The sequence below is a fragment of the Exophiala mesophila genome, assembly GCF_000836275.1.
Source record: "Exophiala mesophila strain CBS 40295 unplaced genomic scaffold supercont1.4, whole genome shotgun sequence".
In the NCBI taxonomy this organism is placed as follows: Eukaryota; Fungi; Ascomycota; class Eurotiomycetes; order Chaetothyriales; family Herpotrichiellaceae; genus Exophiala; species Exophiala mesophila.
This window is the reverse complement of record NW_015622507.1, coordinates 191,179-206,200: the sequence shown is the minus strand read 5'-3', so window position 1 is coordinate 206,200 and position 15,022 is coordinate 191,179. Positions and strand designations below refer to the sequence as shown.

At 50.7% G+C, this 15,022-nt stretch overlaps 5 protein-coding genes across 5 annotated transcripts; all 5 read right to left on the bottom strand.

Annotated features, from left to right (window-relative positions):
• Window positions 1-348: 348 nt before the first annotated feature.
• PV10_05340 (uncharacterized protein) lies at window positions 349-1,649 on the bottom strand. The gene has a single exon (XM_016369995.1). It carries the CDS (start codon window positions 1,472-1,474, stop codon window positions 509-511), a length of 966 nt encoding a protein of 321 aa, XP_016222288.1. The 5' UTR covers window positions 1,475-1,649; the 3' UTR covers window positions 349-508.
• A 1,108-nt stretch (window positions 1,650-2,757) lies between these two features.
• PV10_05339 (uncharacterized protein) lies at window positions 2,758-4,272 on the bottom strand (the record flags this gene model as incomplete). The annotated part of the gene is made up of 1 exon (XM_016369994.1): window positions 2,758-4,272. One exon carries the CDS (start codon window positions 4,270-4,272, stop codon window positions 2,758-2,760), a length of 1,515 nt encoding a protein of 504 aa, XP_016222287.1.
• Window positions 4,273-5,882: 1,610 nt separating this feature from the next.
• On the bottom strand, window positions 5,883-7,717 carry PV10_05338 (uncharacterized protein). The gene is made up of 2 exons (XM_016369993.1): window positions 7,638-7,717; window positions 5,883-7,584 (listed from the first exon to the last, which is right to left on the bottom strand). Exon 2 carries the CDS (start codon window positions 7,491-7,493, stop codon window positions 6,096-6,098), a length of 1,398 nt encoding a protein of 465 aa, XP_016222286.1. The 5' UTR covers window positions 7,494-7,584; window positions 7,638-7,717; the 3' UTR covers window positions 5,883-6,095.
• Window positions 7,718-9,079: 1,362 nt separating this feature from the next.
• Window positions 9,080-11,300, bottom strand: PV10_05337 (malate synthase, glyoxysomal). The gene is made up of 3 exons (XM_016369992.1): window positions 10,853-11,300; window positions 9,585-10,794; window positions 9,080-9,529 (listed from the first exon to the last, which is right to left on the bottom strand). The coding sequence occupies exons 1-3, from the start codon at window positions 11,211-11,213 to the stop codon at window positions 9,472-9,474; spliced, it is 1,629 nt and encodes a 542-aa protein (XP_016222285.1). The 5' UTR covers window positions 11,214-11,300; the 3' UTR covers window positions 9,080-9,471.
• An 882-nt stretch (window positions 11,301-12,182) lies between these two features.
• Window positions 12,183-14,615, bottom strand: PV10_05336 (uncharacterized protein). The gene is made up of 2 exons (XM_016369991.1): window positions 13,246-14,615; window positions 12,183-13,187 (listed from the first exon to the last, which is right to left on the bottom strand). Exons 1-2 carry the CDS (start codon window positions 14,082-14,084, stop codon window positions 12,320-12,322), a joined length of 1,707 nt encoding a protein of 568 aa, XP_016222284.1. The 5' UTR covers window positions 14,085-14,615; the 3' UTR covers window positions 12,183-12,319.
• Between the last annotated feature and the right edge of the window lie 407 nt (window positions 14,616-15,022).

Below are 15,022 nucleotides of genomic sequence, written 5' to 3'. Positions count from 1 at the left end.
GATGGAGGGAAAGAAAGGTTGGCGATGATGGCTGATGGCGATGATGATGTCGTCGGTCACTCGGTGTGCTTTCCGTGAGGGGAAGTGGCGTAGGTGGGGTGGCACGTGAGTGGGTCAAGGGTACCAACGGCAGGCACCACCAGTCGAGTGATCCTAGATTGGGACTAGTGCGGAGCTGTGGCCGGCGTTGGTCGGCAGTGATGCCGATGGATATTTTTGGTCAAGGACTCAAGGGCATCAAACGATGAGGATGAGCTGCACCTGTGAGTATGGATCTCTGAAAGCACGACAGTCAAGGGCCTACGGAGGATAAAATACCCTAGCGATGGTTCATTATGGCAACTGTTCCAATGTTACCACAGTCCTAGATGTTCATAGACGACTTCAAGACAGGATCTTATGCAGAATATATACAATGGGACGGCCAAAGGCCATGCTCAGTGACCAAGAACCTTGTTGAGTTAGACACAAGGCTGGATTCGAGTTTGATAAACTCCAATGTCCGGCCTCATTTCCAAGACTTTTCCTCCTCTACATAATCCAGATACTCTTGCACCGCAGCCTCGAAACTCTCAGGTTTCTTGAAGCCCAAGCTCAAGCCCAACGAATTGTCAAAGTTGAAAGCCCATGACTTGAGGATTCTCGCCAAGGCCTCATCGTGCTCCTCACGCACGTACTTGAGTTTGTCCTCACCTGCAACCTTGGCCAATGCGTCCAGCATCTCCTGGATCGTGACCGTTAATCCTGGAGAATTGACCACGCGTTTATGCTTGGGCAGAGCATCCGATGGCAAGGTCAGGGCATGCACGAGGTTGCCAATGAGCACACTTGGTGAACATACGTTGGAAGGAAAACTGCGGTCTTTGATGGGAACCACGGCCTCGATGCCGGCAACGGGTTCGCGGATGATGCCTGAGATAAAGGCGCTGGCCGCCGGAGCTGGCTTACCCGGTCGGACCGAAATCGTGGGGAATCGTAGGACGATGCCGTCGATGAAGCCCCGTCGCGTCATGTCATTGATCAAGATTTCAATCATGAACTTGGCCGACCCGTAAGAACCTTCAGGAGTGGGCAGAACGGATTCATCCACGACCTTGGGCAGTGGCTGCCCGTAGACTGCCTGGCTGGACGAATAGATCACACGCAATCCCGGCCGCACATGTCGAATTTTGTCTAGAATAACCCGTGTGCTCTCGAGGTTGACGCCGATGCCTAGATCGTAGTTGGCCTCTGAGCCTGCTGACATGATTCCGTGGAAGAGATAGGCCGCGTCCAGATCAGCAGTGATGACGCTCTGATCTTTTAAGAGATCTGCCTTGACGGTCGTAGCATTTTGAGGATTCTTGGATCCCTTGGGTACCGGCACGTCGACAATATCAGTCAGCACGAGCGTGTTCTGCGGGTCCTTGAGTAATTCCCTGGCGAGAAATTGGCCCAGGAACCCTCCAGCGCCTGTGATGAGGATCTTGGGCATGGTGGGGGAAATCCCAGTGATAGGTGATGCAGTAAATAAAGTATTGATAGGTCTCTGAACGTGTGTGCGATTGATGGACAATGTGATCTTGACCTTTGGATTTGTATTCTTCTGTCGTAGCAAATATCTTTGGAAGGGCCGCGTGGTAAGAGTAACAGATGTGAAGCAATTCAAGACTATTATTACTACAAGTCACCTAGAAGGTATGTACTATAGGTATGAAGGTGTGTCCGGAATTCCAGCCGTTAGTTAGCAACCAACCATGAGCGAACAAACTTCTTGCGGGGGTGGCCAGTTGGCCAGTTGGTCAGTCCATGATTCCAGTGGAGAAATAAAAACCAGAATTAGGATACGGGCTTCACCGGCATCTGGTACCGGAGTCTACCTAAGGTACCTAGGTAAGTATCGTCTAGGGACTCCCTTAGGCATGCGAGTACTTGGTATTGTCAGCGTCTAGGCATTGACTGTTGGGGGTGGGGGTTCTCTTGCCCGGCATTTGTTAGAAACAATACCTACACATATTGTAGATCTCGTACATACTTACATCATGCAGTTGTCACTTGTTCGGTAGTTCGGTGTATCTGTTGGCGGGCTACGACATTCCTGGCTCTGACAAGGATTATGGACTAGTACATACGTGCAGTTTAGTAAGTACAAGCACTCCGTATATGCCTTTACACAGACCAAGTACCTACTTACTTCTACAACTTTGACTTACCTAGGTACAATTTATTCATGCAACGCTTCTCAAACATCAAAATCGCAAAGGGCTTGGCTGACTTTATCCCAGCATCCCTTCGCCTGTAATAATTCTTAGCCAAAAGTAGTTGGAACAATGACTCTACTCACCCCATTTCCTTGATCTCTTGATTTACTGTGTGTTATTCGCTCTCTTTGTTTACTGAGTGCTGTTTAGCACCTCGCTGACGTGCCAAACACAGAAAGACAAGTAGTAGCCTCTGGCATAGCCTACTTATTCAGGCTATTCCCAGTTCCATAGTCCAGAATGATATTGAGACTTTGTTGCTTCTGTATCAGAGTTCTCAGCTTCAACGAAAGTGAGCCTCGCCAGGCTATCAGAGAAGACTATCTATGTTACATTTAATTGTCAAATGTCGTGCATATCATTCCATCTCTCATATGGTGTTTGATCATGACCCAGGGAGAAATCTATTCTGTTTGCCCTTCGCCGCTTCGATAAAAAATCAATCAATCTACAAGGTTTTCGGTGCCGTTTTCCTCTTGTCTCTCCAGTATTTAAATGATACAATCTTTTGCGGCATTCACCCCTTTGCTTGCGCGTTCACATGCTGATTGCTTGGGCTCAACTGGATCAAGTCGAAACCGGTCATCTCGGGCAAGATTTGCAGTCCGACGTGGATGGTCTGTTGAGAGCTTCGCCAACCTTCTGTGCCTTCACTAATGCGACTCAGAGTAGCCTCAGGTACGGTCAGGCGCTGGCGGCCTCTCGGAATAGTCAGCGATGCCGCTGAAAGATCTGGTAACGCTGTCAGGCTCCCAGGCAGCTCCGTTTGGCCAGAAGGTGAAATCGTGGGACTGGCAGGTAACTCTGTTGGAGGGCAGGGCAATTCGTGCCGCTCAAGGTCTTTGATAGGGGGCAGCGGCTTCTGCGTGTCTACAAATTTCGAAATCGGTCGCTTAAATTGAGGCTGTAGTTCGCCCGTGCTCCTTGTCGAGTCTGGACGCCCATGATGAGCCGCTTGCTGAATCATTCCCCTGAGAAATGCCTCATCTCGGGGTTGCTGGACATCTCCGCTTTGGTTCAGACCCATTTCTTCATCTCTGATCAAGGGCCGGGTAGTGCGACCATGAGTCCGATTTTCATCTTGAACTTTCCCACTTTCAGGTCTGCCTCTGTCTGTTGAACTGCCCTTTCTCAAGCTGGCCACAGGCCCCTGAACAACTTTTCGGAAGAACGTCTTGAGAGCCGGGGCACTTGCCGCAAACAGTGAACCGTACAACTCAACTAGAGCCCAGATCCAAGTCTCCCACAGAATAAACGTTAGGTCCTGTTTGGTGTGATGAATAATGTATAGAAGCACTGTTCGAGCGATACCGGCACCAATGGCCAGGAGGCCTACTGAAAACAATGCGTACAGAGCCACCTTCTGTCGCGTAGGTAACTTCAAGTTCCAGATGAGTGCAAAGGGTAGAGCTGTGCTGTACACATCTCCCACCACGCTCAATGCTGAAGAGATGGGTAAAGATGCAGCTTCCGAATTGCATCGAAAGCTGTGAGTGGCGGCCCAGTCCTGTTCAAACCTCATCCAGTACGCGTGTACCGGAGTACATAGACGCAGAAGGATGATTCCAAAGGTGATAAAGTAACAGATATTGTAAACGATGCCAATCCATGTCGCTACCAGGAAGGTACGAGTGAACTTGACACTCAATCGCCGGTAGAAAAGGAGCACGCTGATTTTGACAAGTGCCGCAGCTGCAATATAACACCACTGGCTGATCCACACGTTCTGTCGATGGGGGCTGATTGTAGCGACAGGTATATCCCATACATGTCGGCCAAGGTGGAACTTCTTGTTCGCGATAATGATCAGCACTGACAAGGCGATGCAGAACATCAGGCTGAAAACAACGAGAATGTCGTCAATCCCCAGAGCTTTGGTCAAGAACAGGCGAGCGTACAGCCTGAAGCCGACAGTGAAAGTGCCTAGTATGCTGAGGACGATGCATAGATTAAAAAGAGCTGGTCCTCGATCTTCAGGATCGATAAAGTTCGGAGGTGGCCACGTTGGGTCACGTTGCCCAGCGCTCGCCATTGCCCCCCGTGTTCAACAACAGAGAAGCCTCGTAATGCAAGGATGTCCATTATATTTGACGGTGGAATATAGAACCCCGCAAGAGTATATGCTCCAACATCTTGCACTTCTACTGAAGACCCGCGGCAGTATTAGTGACTGAGAAACCCTACCCCATCATTCCCAGTCGAATATTCTTTCCACGTCTGAGACCCTGACAAATTCCTTGTCGGTGGCGCAGTCCTCAGAGCGGAGACGGTCGACAGGGTCGGACGGTGTCAATGCACTTGTTCACCTCCAAGAACAGTCTAGGCGGGAGAGCGGGTTGGCTGGTTGGGGTGTTACAACCCACAAATGGTCCCATGATGAAACTATCCCCGGGCTTGACATGGTAAGCCAAGTGAGACGAGGTAGTTAGAAACCACTCATCCAGATATGGAGCCCAAAATAGCAGTTCTTTGTACTCGTAGAGGCTAGCGTATAACTTGGGTCAATGGAAAAGTGTGTGGAACTGGGGTGGATCTCTCCTTTGTCTGCGATGAACGCGATAAAGAAGTGCCGCCAATGGTAAAAACTGCCAAAAGCTTTGGGTTACAGTGTGAGAAGAGTGTTTTCCATGGCTAGAACGGCTGTGATGCTGTGATGGTGGGACAAGAGCGCGTATCACCATTCGTCGGGGAAGCTAGAGAACAGACGCATGCTTTCTGAACCAGTGTTATTGCTTCGCCGATGAGCGACACCAGGCTATGCTTGCCAATCTAGAGGTTGGCAATCGGACAGGAAGAATGCTCCGGGGTATGCGGGTAACGGCGAATATAGGCTCTCAGGCTGTGATGTGCCGAACGTAGGCACCTTTGCTGCCGAGTTTCGAACAAAGGCCCGAGGGACGTATCGATAACCATGATAAGAAAGGTGACCACCAATGAAATGATAAGCGATCTTGATCTCTTCGGCTTCAGCCCTCCCGAAGACGCTGCTGGACGTATCCTGGCTGTTATGTTGTTTTGACTAGGGGCTCGGCCGCCAACGTCAACAGCAAGCTTGTCTCATAACGTTCACGCGAGTCTCAACCTGCGGGATGGAAGGGTGGGTTCATGAGACCAAGCTCGTGGGCGCATTGCACTTGTGCGCTGCAAGCCAGAGAGAAGCAAAGCTTTGCTAACATTAGGCTGAGTGGCAAGTCGATTAACCACTCGCGTTCAGAAGACAATATTGTCGAGGGTCTTGCTCTCAAGCTGGCACTACCACCATCATCACCACCACCACCACATCCACCACCACAACTGTGCCTCTTGGCTGAAACGCAATGCACGTCACCAATGTCTTCACCTTGCATACACGAGTCGCAGAGTGTGTCGCAGTATCAATCGGAAGTCCCAAACAAGGCAAGGGAGTAGGCAAGAGAGAGGATTACTGTACGCATCTCTTGAGTGAAATGTCGAATGTGGTTGAATGTTGTTGATGGACGTTAAGCAAGGCACTAACTTAACCCTAGACTGCCAAGAACGATAGAAGGTCGTTGATCCACATTAAAATCACGTGAACCCTTTCAACAACCACTTTTGCTCGTCAAGCAAGGAACACTCGCATTCGAGAGGATTGTTGTCTCTACAACGAAACAAGTTTGGTATGGGAAGTACTCATGTTACTTTTACCTGTTCATAATCCTAGCATTCTCTAATGTCGTGTGTACATGACTTCCAAACTCCATCTACCCAGCGTCATTGGCGGGGCTCCCATGCTTTGAACCTAGCACTGAATGGACAAGCCTCGTCGAGTTTGTCCATGCCCAAATCCACCACACCTTCATTATTCCATCATTCTGGGGATACCGTGGTCCTGTATCAGCAGTAATTGAGATCTTTCAGCAAGTCCTCTGCAACAATGTCAATTGCAGCCGGTCTAGTGTCTTCAATGCCAAAACCGACAAACATAATGTCGTCGAGATATCCATGATACCTCTGACCGTGAGTTTTCCAACTGATGCTCGTCACATAGATCATCTCAGAGTGGTTCTCGGGCAGATCGTTCCTATCTAACCACGTGATCGAGCCGGTTGCCTTTGAAAAAGGGGCTCGTCCAGTGATCCAAAAGGGTTTGGAGGAAATGGCGTGGATTGCAAAAGGAAGATGTTGTTGGAAGAGCATAACATACGGCTCATAGACGCCATGGAAATCGAAAAAGGATTTATACTGGAATATGGTCATGATAAAGGTGTTTTTCTCGGTGGGCTTACACGTTGGATCCGCACGCTTGCACATGGTGATGGAGATGGTGTTGCTAGCCTGGTGAATGGCGGCGTGTTCGGGCGGCAATTTGGGCATGTATTTGCTGAGAGAGATGGCATCCTTCTTTGCGGCAAGCGGGGCCAAATCAGGCCCAACGGACCCGTCCATATTCAATTTGGCGAAAGTCCGTTGCGGGTAAATGTCATAATGGACGTACATCTCGCCGTGCATGTCCCAGAAGATGAAAAAGTTCTTCTCGAGACCATGGACTGGTGGCGGGCGCTGGACTTCGGTGCCTTGACGAAATGTCTTGGCCAGGACCGACTGGGTCTTGTAGTCTTTGACTAAGAGGCGTAGGTCCTGCATCCACACCCCTAGGCAGGTATAGGTTGCTTGAGATCCGTACAGAATGTATGGAGCGTCAGGTCCTTGAAAAGCGCGAGCATCGCGTGGACCAAGGCCGTAGTTGAAGTATTCCAAGTCTCCTGTGCAATGGCCCTCGGTGTTTTCGATGGGCAATTTCGTCGGCTCCGCCACACAAGTGAGCTCTTCGCCAACAAATCGAGCGGCGCATACCAGTTGAGTGATGGTGTGGTATTGTTCACGACTCTGCTCTTGCTGCGCGACGACGATCCATGCGTCATGTCGGGTCGGGTGAGCGACAATATTGGGGTTGTATGCATCGAACTTGCCATATTTGATGTTGAAATATTTCCCGCTCTTGGTCGAATTCGACACGAGGACGGTGTAGGCGGAATGATCGATGACAATTTCGCCATGGTCATCGATGGTGACGAGATGAGACGGCGGTACGACCTGGCCCGTGCTCGGTAATGGCTTTGGTTTCTCCGTCACATTGTTGGAAGATTTGATCCATTGCCATCTGGACGAGGGTAGAGTCGAGTCGCTCGAGTCTGTAGGCACTGGGGGGTTTGATGTTCTGGAAAGGAGGTAGAAGAGGACGATCAAGGGAAGGATGACGGTCAGCAAGCGCGGCAACGCCCTGGCGAGCATTCTGCCGGACAATTCTCTCGTCAGGTTGGTCTGTCGTGGTTCAGGCTCGTGGTGTAAGTAGCTCGAGATGAGGGACCATTGTTGCGTTTGCCTGCGACCAAAGAGTTGAGGATAGTGTCAAAGTAAGGAAGAGCAACTACTTACAGTACTCCTGTCTGTGGTGGTTGTGAATTCAATAACTAGACACGTCGGTCGCACCGTGGGCCAAAACCTCCTTAGCGGGTAGTAATCACCCTAGAAGGACGAGGGGAGGTTACTGCAGGGGTTGGAAGGTGAGGCTGAAGTCGACATAGGGCGCCATTGGGAGGAACTGTTGCACATGGCGCTGCTGAGGTGGTCCAGACTGCATATGTTGAGGTGCCACGGGAGGGTCGATAAGCTATCAACCATGATAATCGACCCACCAAGGGAGGGCAGAAATCCTCGATCGATGGGACAGCTGCACCTTGTCGCCAATTGCAGAGGTTGAGGTAGGGATGCTGAGGACGTGGAGTATGCCGGCATGCAATTCCCGCTGATTTTGACGAGTTCGGATCAGAGGTTAATTTCAGGTACCATTTCTTTGGCCCAGGGAGTGGCGCGGTGCCGTGCCTGGCGTCAAGCCAAAAAGAACAAGCTTCATAATTAGCACCATATGCAGGTACCGGCGAATGGGGGAGGGTCTGAGAGGGTCTGAGAGGATTTGGGAGGGTTTGGGAGGGTTTGGGAGGGTCTGAAAGGCCTGTGGGAGTCGCCTCCGCCTAAACTTTGGTTGTTTGGAGTTCCAAAGTTACCTAAAAAGAAAGACTAAAACGCTCCTTCAAGGGATAAAGGGCCTCAAGAAAAGGAGTCCAATAATAACCTTACGAATATTTTTCATTTTTGAACTTGAAAGCCTTGGACAATATTGAAATCCGGTACAGTTAGTTGTACAGCAGGTACCTAGGTAGTCATCGAGTCTTCAACTCCCCAACCATCGAGTCAACTGAGACCTGGTGGTAATGGCGTCATTGAAAATGCCATTGTCTAGAACCACGTACTCCGTAGATCAAACATGTCGATGCAAAGCCGTCTGATCCCATTGTCCAAATCTTCAGGTAACAGTCACCAAAACCTTGGTTTGTTAGGTGGGCCGAGGGGCCCCTCGGCCCCTCGGCCCACTACCCAGCTGTGGTACAAATACCTACACATAGGAGTGAATCTATCATGTTCAAAATCGGGCGAGAGACGGCAAGATAACATTATCGGGAACTGTGATCTACCATCTGAGACTGGCAGTGTGCATTCTGACGGGACCTGTCATCATGGCCCACCCAGATGTCAGACTGCCATTCTACGGCGACGTTGAGTCTGATACCTGTCAATCAAGGCCCGAACCATGGCTAGGCATGGCAGAGCGTCCTCAGTAGTGCTGATATTCAAATCAGCGTATAAATTCCAGTATCTCATTAGGCACGTATATGTCAGAGCCTGTGGCTTGTACAAGATGAGAAGGACAGGGAACGATGCAAGTTGAATGTGCCAAGACCCCCTGTTTCCAAGCCCAAGAAGGTCGAGAGCTTGGAGGGGATTGACCCCCTAATTGGTCTCCGCCCTTACTTGCCTCCAGGTGCCCGAGGCGCCCCTGCGCCCCTTCAGCCTCCTTGACTACTGCCCAACATTATTACCGACAGGTACCTTAGGTATCTACCAATATCATTTCAACCAAAATCAATAGAGATAGTATCGCAATATCACCCCCGTTAGTTCAATGCCCCCTTCGACTCACAACACAAGAAACAGGTAGTTACTCTGGAACAAATTGGTGCTTATATTCGCATGCTACTCAAAAGCTTATAATGTAACAAGAAGTTGCCAAACACATGCAACCCCCTGTCGTTTCCAGATATCGGCTGCCCAAGGCACACGATCTGGTGATGTACATAATGTCATGTGCTCTTTATGCCTTCTTCAAAGCGAAGAGCGGCCTGACTTTTCTCCGTGGAACAATTTCTGGGTTCTACAACTTGGCGATAGGCTGTGATGAACCAACGGTGGTGATTTCGTTGTAAAGCAGACTAGTCAAACGTCAGTATTTATTGTAGAACAATCCCGAGATCACCCTTGACTTACCTGGTCAAGAAATCGGCATAATCCTCGCCAGTCACTTGGTTCTCAAAGTATCTGGCGGCAAGCTGATATTTGTTGCCCTTGGCTGCCTTGGCGCTCAGCTCAGCAGCTTGTTCCTTGAGCAAGCGGAGGGCGTATGCTTTATCAACGGTCTTGCCCTCGGCGGTCTTGACGCCGTGCCTGACCCATTGCCAGAGCTGAGATCGTGACACCTCGGCAGTGGCCGCGTCCTCCATGAGATAGTTGATGGGCACACAGCCTACGCCACGGAGCCAACCTTCCATATAGCCCAGGCCAATGTTAAGGTTCTTCCGAATGCCATCCTCGGTGACAGTGCCGGGCATGTTCATGTTGAGGAGATCGTTGGCCGTGACATGCACGTCCTCCCGGCGTTTGAAGAGTTGGTTGGGAGTGGGCATGTGTTTGTTGAAGACTTCGGCGGCGATGGGAGCCAGAGCAGGGTGAGCCACCCAGGTACCGTCATGGCCAGCCCGCACTTCACGGAGCTTGTCTTGTCGGACACTGTCCATGGCCTTGTCGTTGGCTTCTGGGTTGTCCTTGATGGGGATCTGGGCAGCCATGCCGCCCATGGCGTGCACACCACGACGATGGCAGGTCTTGATGAGCAGTCGGACGTACGCATCCATGAATGGTACAGTCATTGTGACAGAGGATCGATCTGGGAGGACAAAGTTGGGGTTCTGTCGGAATTTCTTGATCACGGAGAAGATGTAATCCCAGCGACCACAGTTGAGACCAGACGAATGGTCCCGGAGTTCATAAATGATTTCATCCATCTCAAAGGCAGCAGTGATGGTCTCGATCAACACAGTGCCGCGGATGGTGCCGCGGGACATGCCAATGTAGTCCTGTGCCAGGTTGAAGACATCGTTCCAGAGTCTCGCCTCGAGATGTGATTCCATCTTGGGCAAATAAAAGTAAGGGCCGTAGCCACGCTTGACGAGCTCAAAGGCATTGTGGAAAAAGTACAGGCCAAAGTCGAAGAGCGAGCCAGAGATGGGCTCACCGTCGACGGTGAAATGCTTCTCCTCCAGATGCCAGCCTCGGGCACGGCAAATCAAGGTGGGCAACACACGATCGGTGCGTAGTTTATATTCTTTTTCTCCTTGCTTGAAGTCGACTTGTCTTCGAATGGCGTCGTACAGGTTGACCTGGCCAGACACCTGGTTGTCCCAGGTGGGCGCAGTAGCGTCTAGGTAATCATTAACGTCAGTCGAGAGTCTTTCAGCCAAGTACTCGGTAGCAATTACCTTCAAAGTCGGCCATATATGTCCAGACATTGCTGTTCAAGGCATTGATGACCATTTTACGATCAGTGGGACCGGTGATTTCGATGCGTCGGTCGACGAGACCCGGTGCTGGAGGAGCACCTTTCCAGGAGTCGCTTTCCCGGATGTGCTTGGTCTCAGGTAGGAAGTCGGGCAGGATGCCTCTGTCAAGTTCCTGCTGGCGGATCACTCGGCGTTGAAGCAAGGCCTTTCTGGTGGCGTTGAAGCTTCTATGGAGGAGAGCAAGGAAAGCAGTGGCCTCGGGGGTGAGGATCTTGCGGTAGGCATCTTGGATAGCTCCGTTGATGGCCACGCCGTCATTGATGGTCTCGATGGTAGCCATGATGCTGTGTGAGATGATTGATTGGGGTATGGGTGAATGGAAGGATAGATAAGGTACACCAGGAGGTCAGGTCGTACAGCAGAAGGGAGGGCCACCGAGGCAGCGAGGCAGTCGATATATAGTGCTCGGTTTTACTACGTCAGTGCATGGCTTTCCCGTGGCGTGGGTGGTTGAGCCGTCAACGTCCACTCCACTTCACATGTCCAGACCTTGCGGGCGCAAGACCGGCGGAGTTCTCACGACGAATGGCAAATGTGGCCAATCATATGGCTGTCTTCATCTTCCGAAGGGTCTTTCATCCAATCAGAGGCCTCAGAGGGTCCGGGGACGAGGATGAGATCAGCTCTTGCTACTGTCCCGGCATGTGGGGTAAGGAAAATGTAAAAAGCGATAACTTCCCCCTCCACCGTCCAAAGATCCCTTTCTCCGATCACCTTTTGAATCAACAAATGCTCACCCAATTTTTATCCCATTGCACATTTGGACAATGTTCCAATCAGGCATGGTCAGATACCAGATGTGTTTGAGGTGAAAGAGACCGCTTGATGTTACACTTCTCTAGGGCTTGCACAGTTATCATGGGAGATGGTAGCGACCAAGCAAACAGGCTCCATGCCATGGACGCTGTTGTCTGGTGAAGTTGTCCGGAGGAGAAGTGACCGGTCTGCGGTCGAGGATGTGATTGGTGCATGAGTTTCGCCTGACCATGATACCGAGGCTCTTTTTTCTCCGGCGCATGTTCTCTGGAAAATGGCAGGTTTGCCGGCCCCGGTAAATACCGACATCCTGACTAAGTTCAGTGCCACCGGCGATATACGCATGGCTGGCCTCAACGAGGCTTGGCTCTGAAAAGGATAGCTATTTGGTAATTGTAGCTGTCGGATCCGGAATGAGGTACTGGCATATGATTAGCTAGTGACTGCGAGACACGAAAAATGTCTTCACCAAGTGAATGCTATCCACATTTCGGAAACTAGCCGTGGAGGTCCAGATGTCCAGATGTCCAGATGTCCAGACACACCTAGATATCCTTTAATCAACTCACCCTCTGTTGCACTTCTCAGTACAATCTGGATGGCGATGGCCCCAATCTTCCGCAAGCAACACTAGCGATGAATCACACGAGTTTCGGAGAGGGCCCCCTTCAATGACCGCACTCCCCCAATGTCAAGAGTCGCAGGTTCACAAAGACCCATGTCAACCATCCAATGGACCTGCTCCAAACCTTCGTGTGTCCCTAGAGATCGTGCTTCCATCCAGAGATTCGTCACTAAACCAGAAAATACATAGTCCCAATACAAAAACCGATACAGAGTCGTCTCTAGCATACCCCAGGTCATGGTGCGAGCTAGAAGCTGCTCAGCCACTTGTTTGACGTACCAGCTTCGATGAGATGTGTTGGATGAAGCCACGCCTCCAAGAACCAAGCACCATAGTAGGAGGTCTTGGTAGACATTCTGACCGTCAAGCATCTCGCCTCGCGCGTCCAACCACCGAAGTAGACACTCTCTTAGACAAGACGCCAGCCGTGATCGACCTTGTCTTACTTCGGCGCTGGGAAATATCATAAAGTCACTATATATCAATGTCGTGAAACGAATCGCCTGGTACACGATAGCGTCGGCCGAACATGGTGACAAATCCACACAATCCGACAGGCATGGTGGTAACGTCAGCAGCCGATGTTGAAATGCAATGGCCTTGACCGCAAGAACGTGGAGAGGAAGTCTGAGGCCCACCTCGCGATGGTATTGGTCAATGGACGCCGTCAACTGGCACGCTTCTGATAGTACTGAAAACATGCCAGTGTCATCACTTCCCATACATGCCGAGAAGCCACTGCCCAGAGTCCCCAGCAAGCCCAGAGCACGATCATCATGCTGTGCAGCATGGTGGCTAGCCATCTGGGAGATGCAGCTCAGCAAGGGGAACTTCGGGGAGGTAAAGGTGCGATTTGCGCTTGCGAGATCAGCCCTAACGCCCCGTCAGTGCCAATTTCTCGGGTGAAAATCTTCGTTAAAGATCAATTTACAGTTGAAGAGGGTTTGCAACGCCCGGTGGAAGGGTACTGATTCCACCTCGTTGCCTCAGCAACTCTGTCAGAGCAGGGAAATGTTGGGGAGGGTATGCAAACCGGCCATACAGCTTCAGGTTGAACGCCGCAAAGATCGGGGACTCGGGTACCAGCGAACAATACGTAGGTTCAAGGACCTGCCCCCCTTGTCCGTGCATGTTCATGATACAACTTATTAAAGTGAAAGATGGAGGTCCAGCCAGCTCTCCGACCGCCTTTTGAATCAGATGAATAGCACGACTTTGGTAGATGGTGCGCAAGGTGGACATTTGTCTCACGTAGACTGCGTCTGTTGCCTTGGCTAGGCACAGGGTGGCAGCGTTAGATACTTGGGAGTAGAAGGTCAAAGGACACTGGACCCCAGCCGCGCGCCAGAACTGAATCGTAGCCTTCAAGGACGACCCTTGTATGGCCGGGGAATTCATCGGCCACAGCACTTCGTAAGCATACTCGAGAGCTTGTTGCAATGCTGGGGCTAAATCTTTCATGTGTTCTGGGGCGAATGTATGGCACCCACTAAGTGCTAGGGTAGTTTGGGGATGAAATGAAGGTGGCACAAGCTGCTGTGGTTGGTGCCAGAGAGCTTCGTGTGAGAGCGACTTGTCACTGACATCTTCTTTGGGTGTGATGGGGAAGGGTTCAATGGACTTTTTGAGCACCTGCAATTTCTTCTTTCGCAGACGAGCCTTGGAAAACCTGGTAGCATGAGACTTGAGCTCAGCCTCGCCAATGCTGCTATGTAGGCGTGGGTCGTGCGCCCGCCCTTTTTCCAGCGAAACAAAAAGCCACGCATTCATTTCTTGTCCTCAAGTCTGTGCGAGGTCAAAGGTTGGGCAGCTCGCTGACTCGTACTGACACTATATGTGAGCCAGTCAAAGAAAAGTATGTTGACATGAAAAGGTTGGGAGGTAGCATCACTAGCATTGTCAGTTTCCCAGTCTGTAGTCCTTGCTTCTGTGTACTGGGCGATAAGGGTCGCGCTTGGTGTCGTTGGCTTCAAATGTGTCGGGCTTTGTCGACGAAAGGCAAGTCAGAGGTATCGGGAGCGAGGGTCAACTCCTCAGTGCAGCCGTCCGAGGATCTGTATATCGTCCAACTGGTGATTCTTTGATAACGGTTGAGGTGTATCATTCGTGACTAAGGAGAATTGGTGCAGCAGCACAAGCATAAAGTTTTGGTCGGCCTGGCAGTGGTTTGTAGCCGGACCAATCAGGGTACATTACTTGTGCCGATATAAGGAGGTATTGCATTGAAATACTCGAGAGGGTTCGAACGTCTTGCAGAAATCTCCAAGCGAAGAGGATGTTTGCCAATAAAGAAATCCTAATCTCTTCCCAAATAAAGATGAACGAGGGCGTCGGCGGGGGCGGGGAGGAAGACGTGAGGATTATTCATCGCCAAGCACCGTCATTCACGTGACTATGCATTACCTTGCCCCCCCAAGCATGCCTGGAATACTCCTAATACCAGAGCACCAAGATTGCACATGTGGCCTTTGGCTTTCGTGTTGCTGAACAATTGGTGATAAGAGCCTGTTCATGACTTTGATAAATGAGGGACAGTGTCAACATATGTGTCTGATATAGAATTGGAGTGTACCTAGGTAGTTATTCACTATAGTGTTAGTCTATCTACAGTATGTAAGTGCTACAAGAAATAAGACGATGTAGACGAGGGGGAAGGGCAGGGAACCCTTCCTGGCTAGGATATATAGGCAGGAGCGAAGGATACTCGA

Bases quoted from the DNA above. Each gene is read 5' to 3' on its own strand.
- PV10_05340 (XM_016369995.1), bottom strand. From the start codon at position 1,474: ATGCCCAAGATCCTCATCACAGGCGCTGGAGGGTTCCTGGGCCAATTT.
- PV10_05338 (XM_016369993.1), bottom strand. From the start codon at position 7,493: ATGCTCGCCAGGGCGTTGCCGCGCTTGCTGACCGTCATCCTTCCCTTG.
- PV10_05337 (XM_016369992.1), bottom strand. From the start codon at position 11,213: ATGGCTACCATCGAGACCATCAATGACGGCGTGGCCATCAACGGAGCT. The intron at 10,795-10,852 runs GTAATTGCTACC...ATGATTACCTAG, and splicing joins ATATATGGCCGACTTTGAAG to ACGCTACTGCGCCCACCTGG. The intron at 9,530-9,584 runs GTAAGTCAAGGG...ACGTTTGACTAG, and splicing joins TATGCCGATTTCTTGACCAG to TCTGCTTTACAACGAAATCA.
- PV10_05336 (XM_016369991.1), bottom strand. From the start codon at position 14,084: ATGAATGCGTGGCTTTTTGTTTCGCTGGAAAAAGGGCGGGCGCACGAC. The intron at 13,188-13,245 runs GTAAATTGATCT...ACGGGGCGTTAG, and splicing joins GTTGCAAACCCTCTTCAACT to GGCTGATCTCGCAAGCGCAA.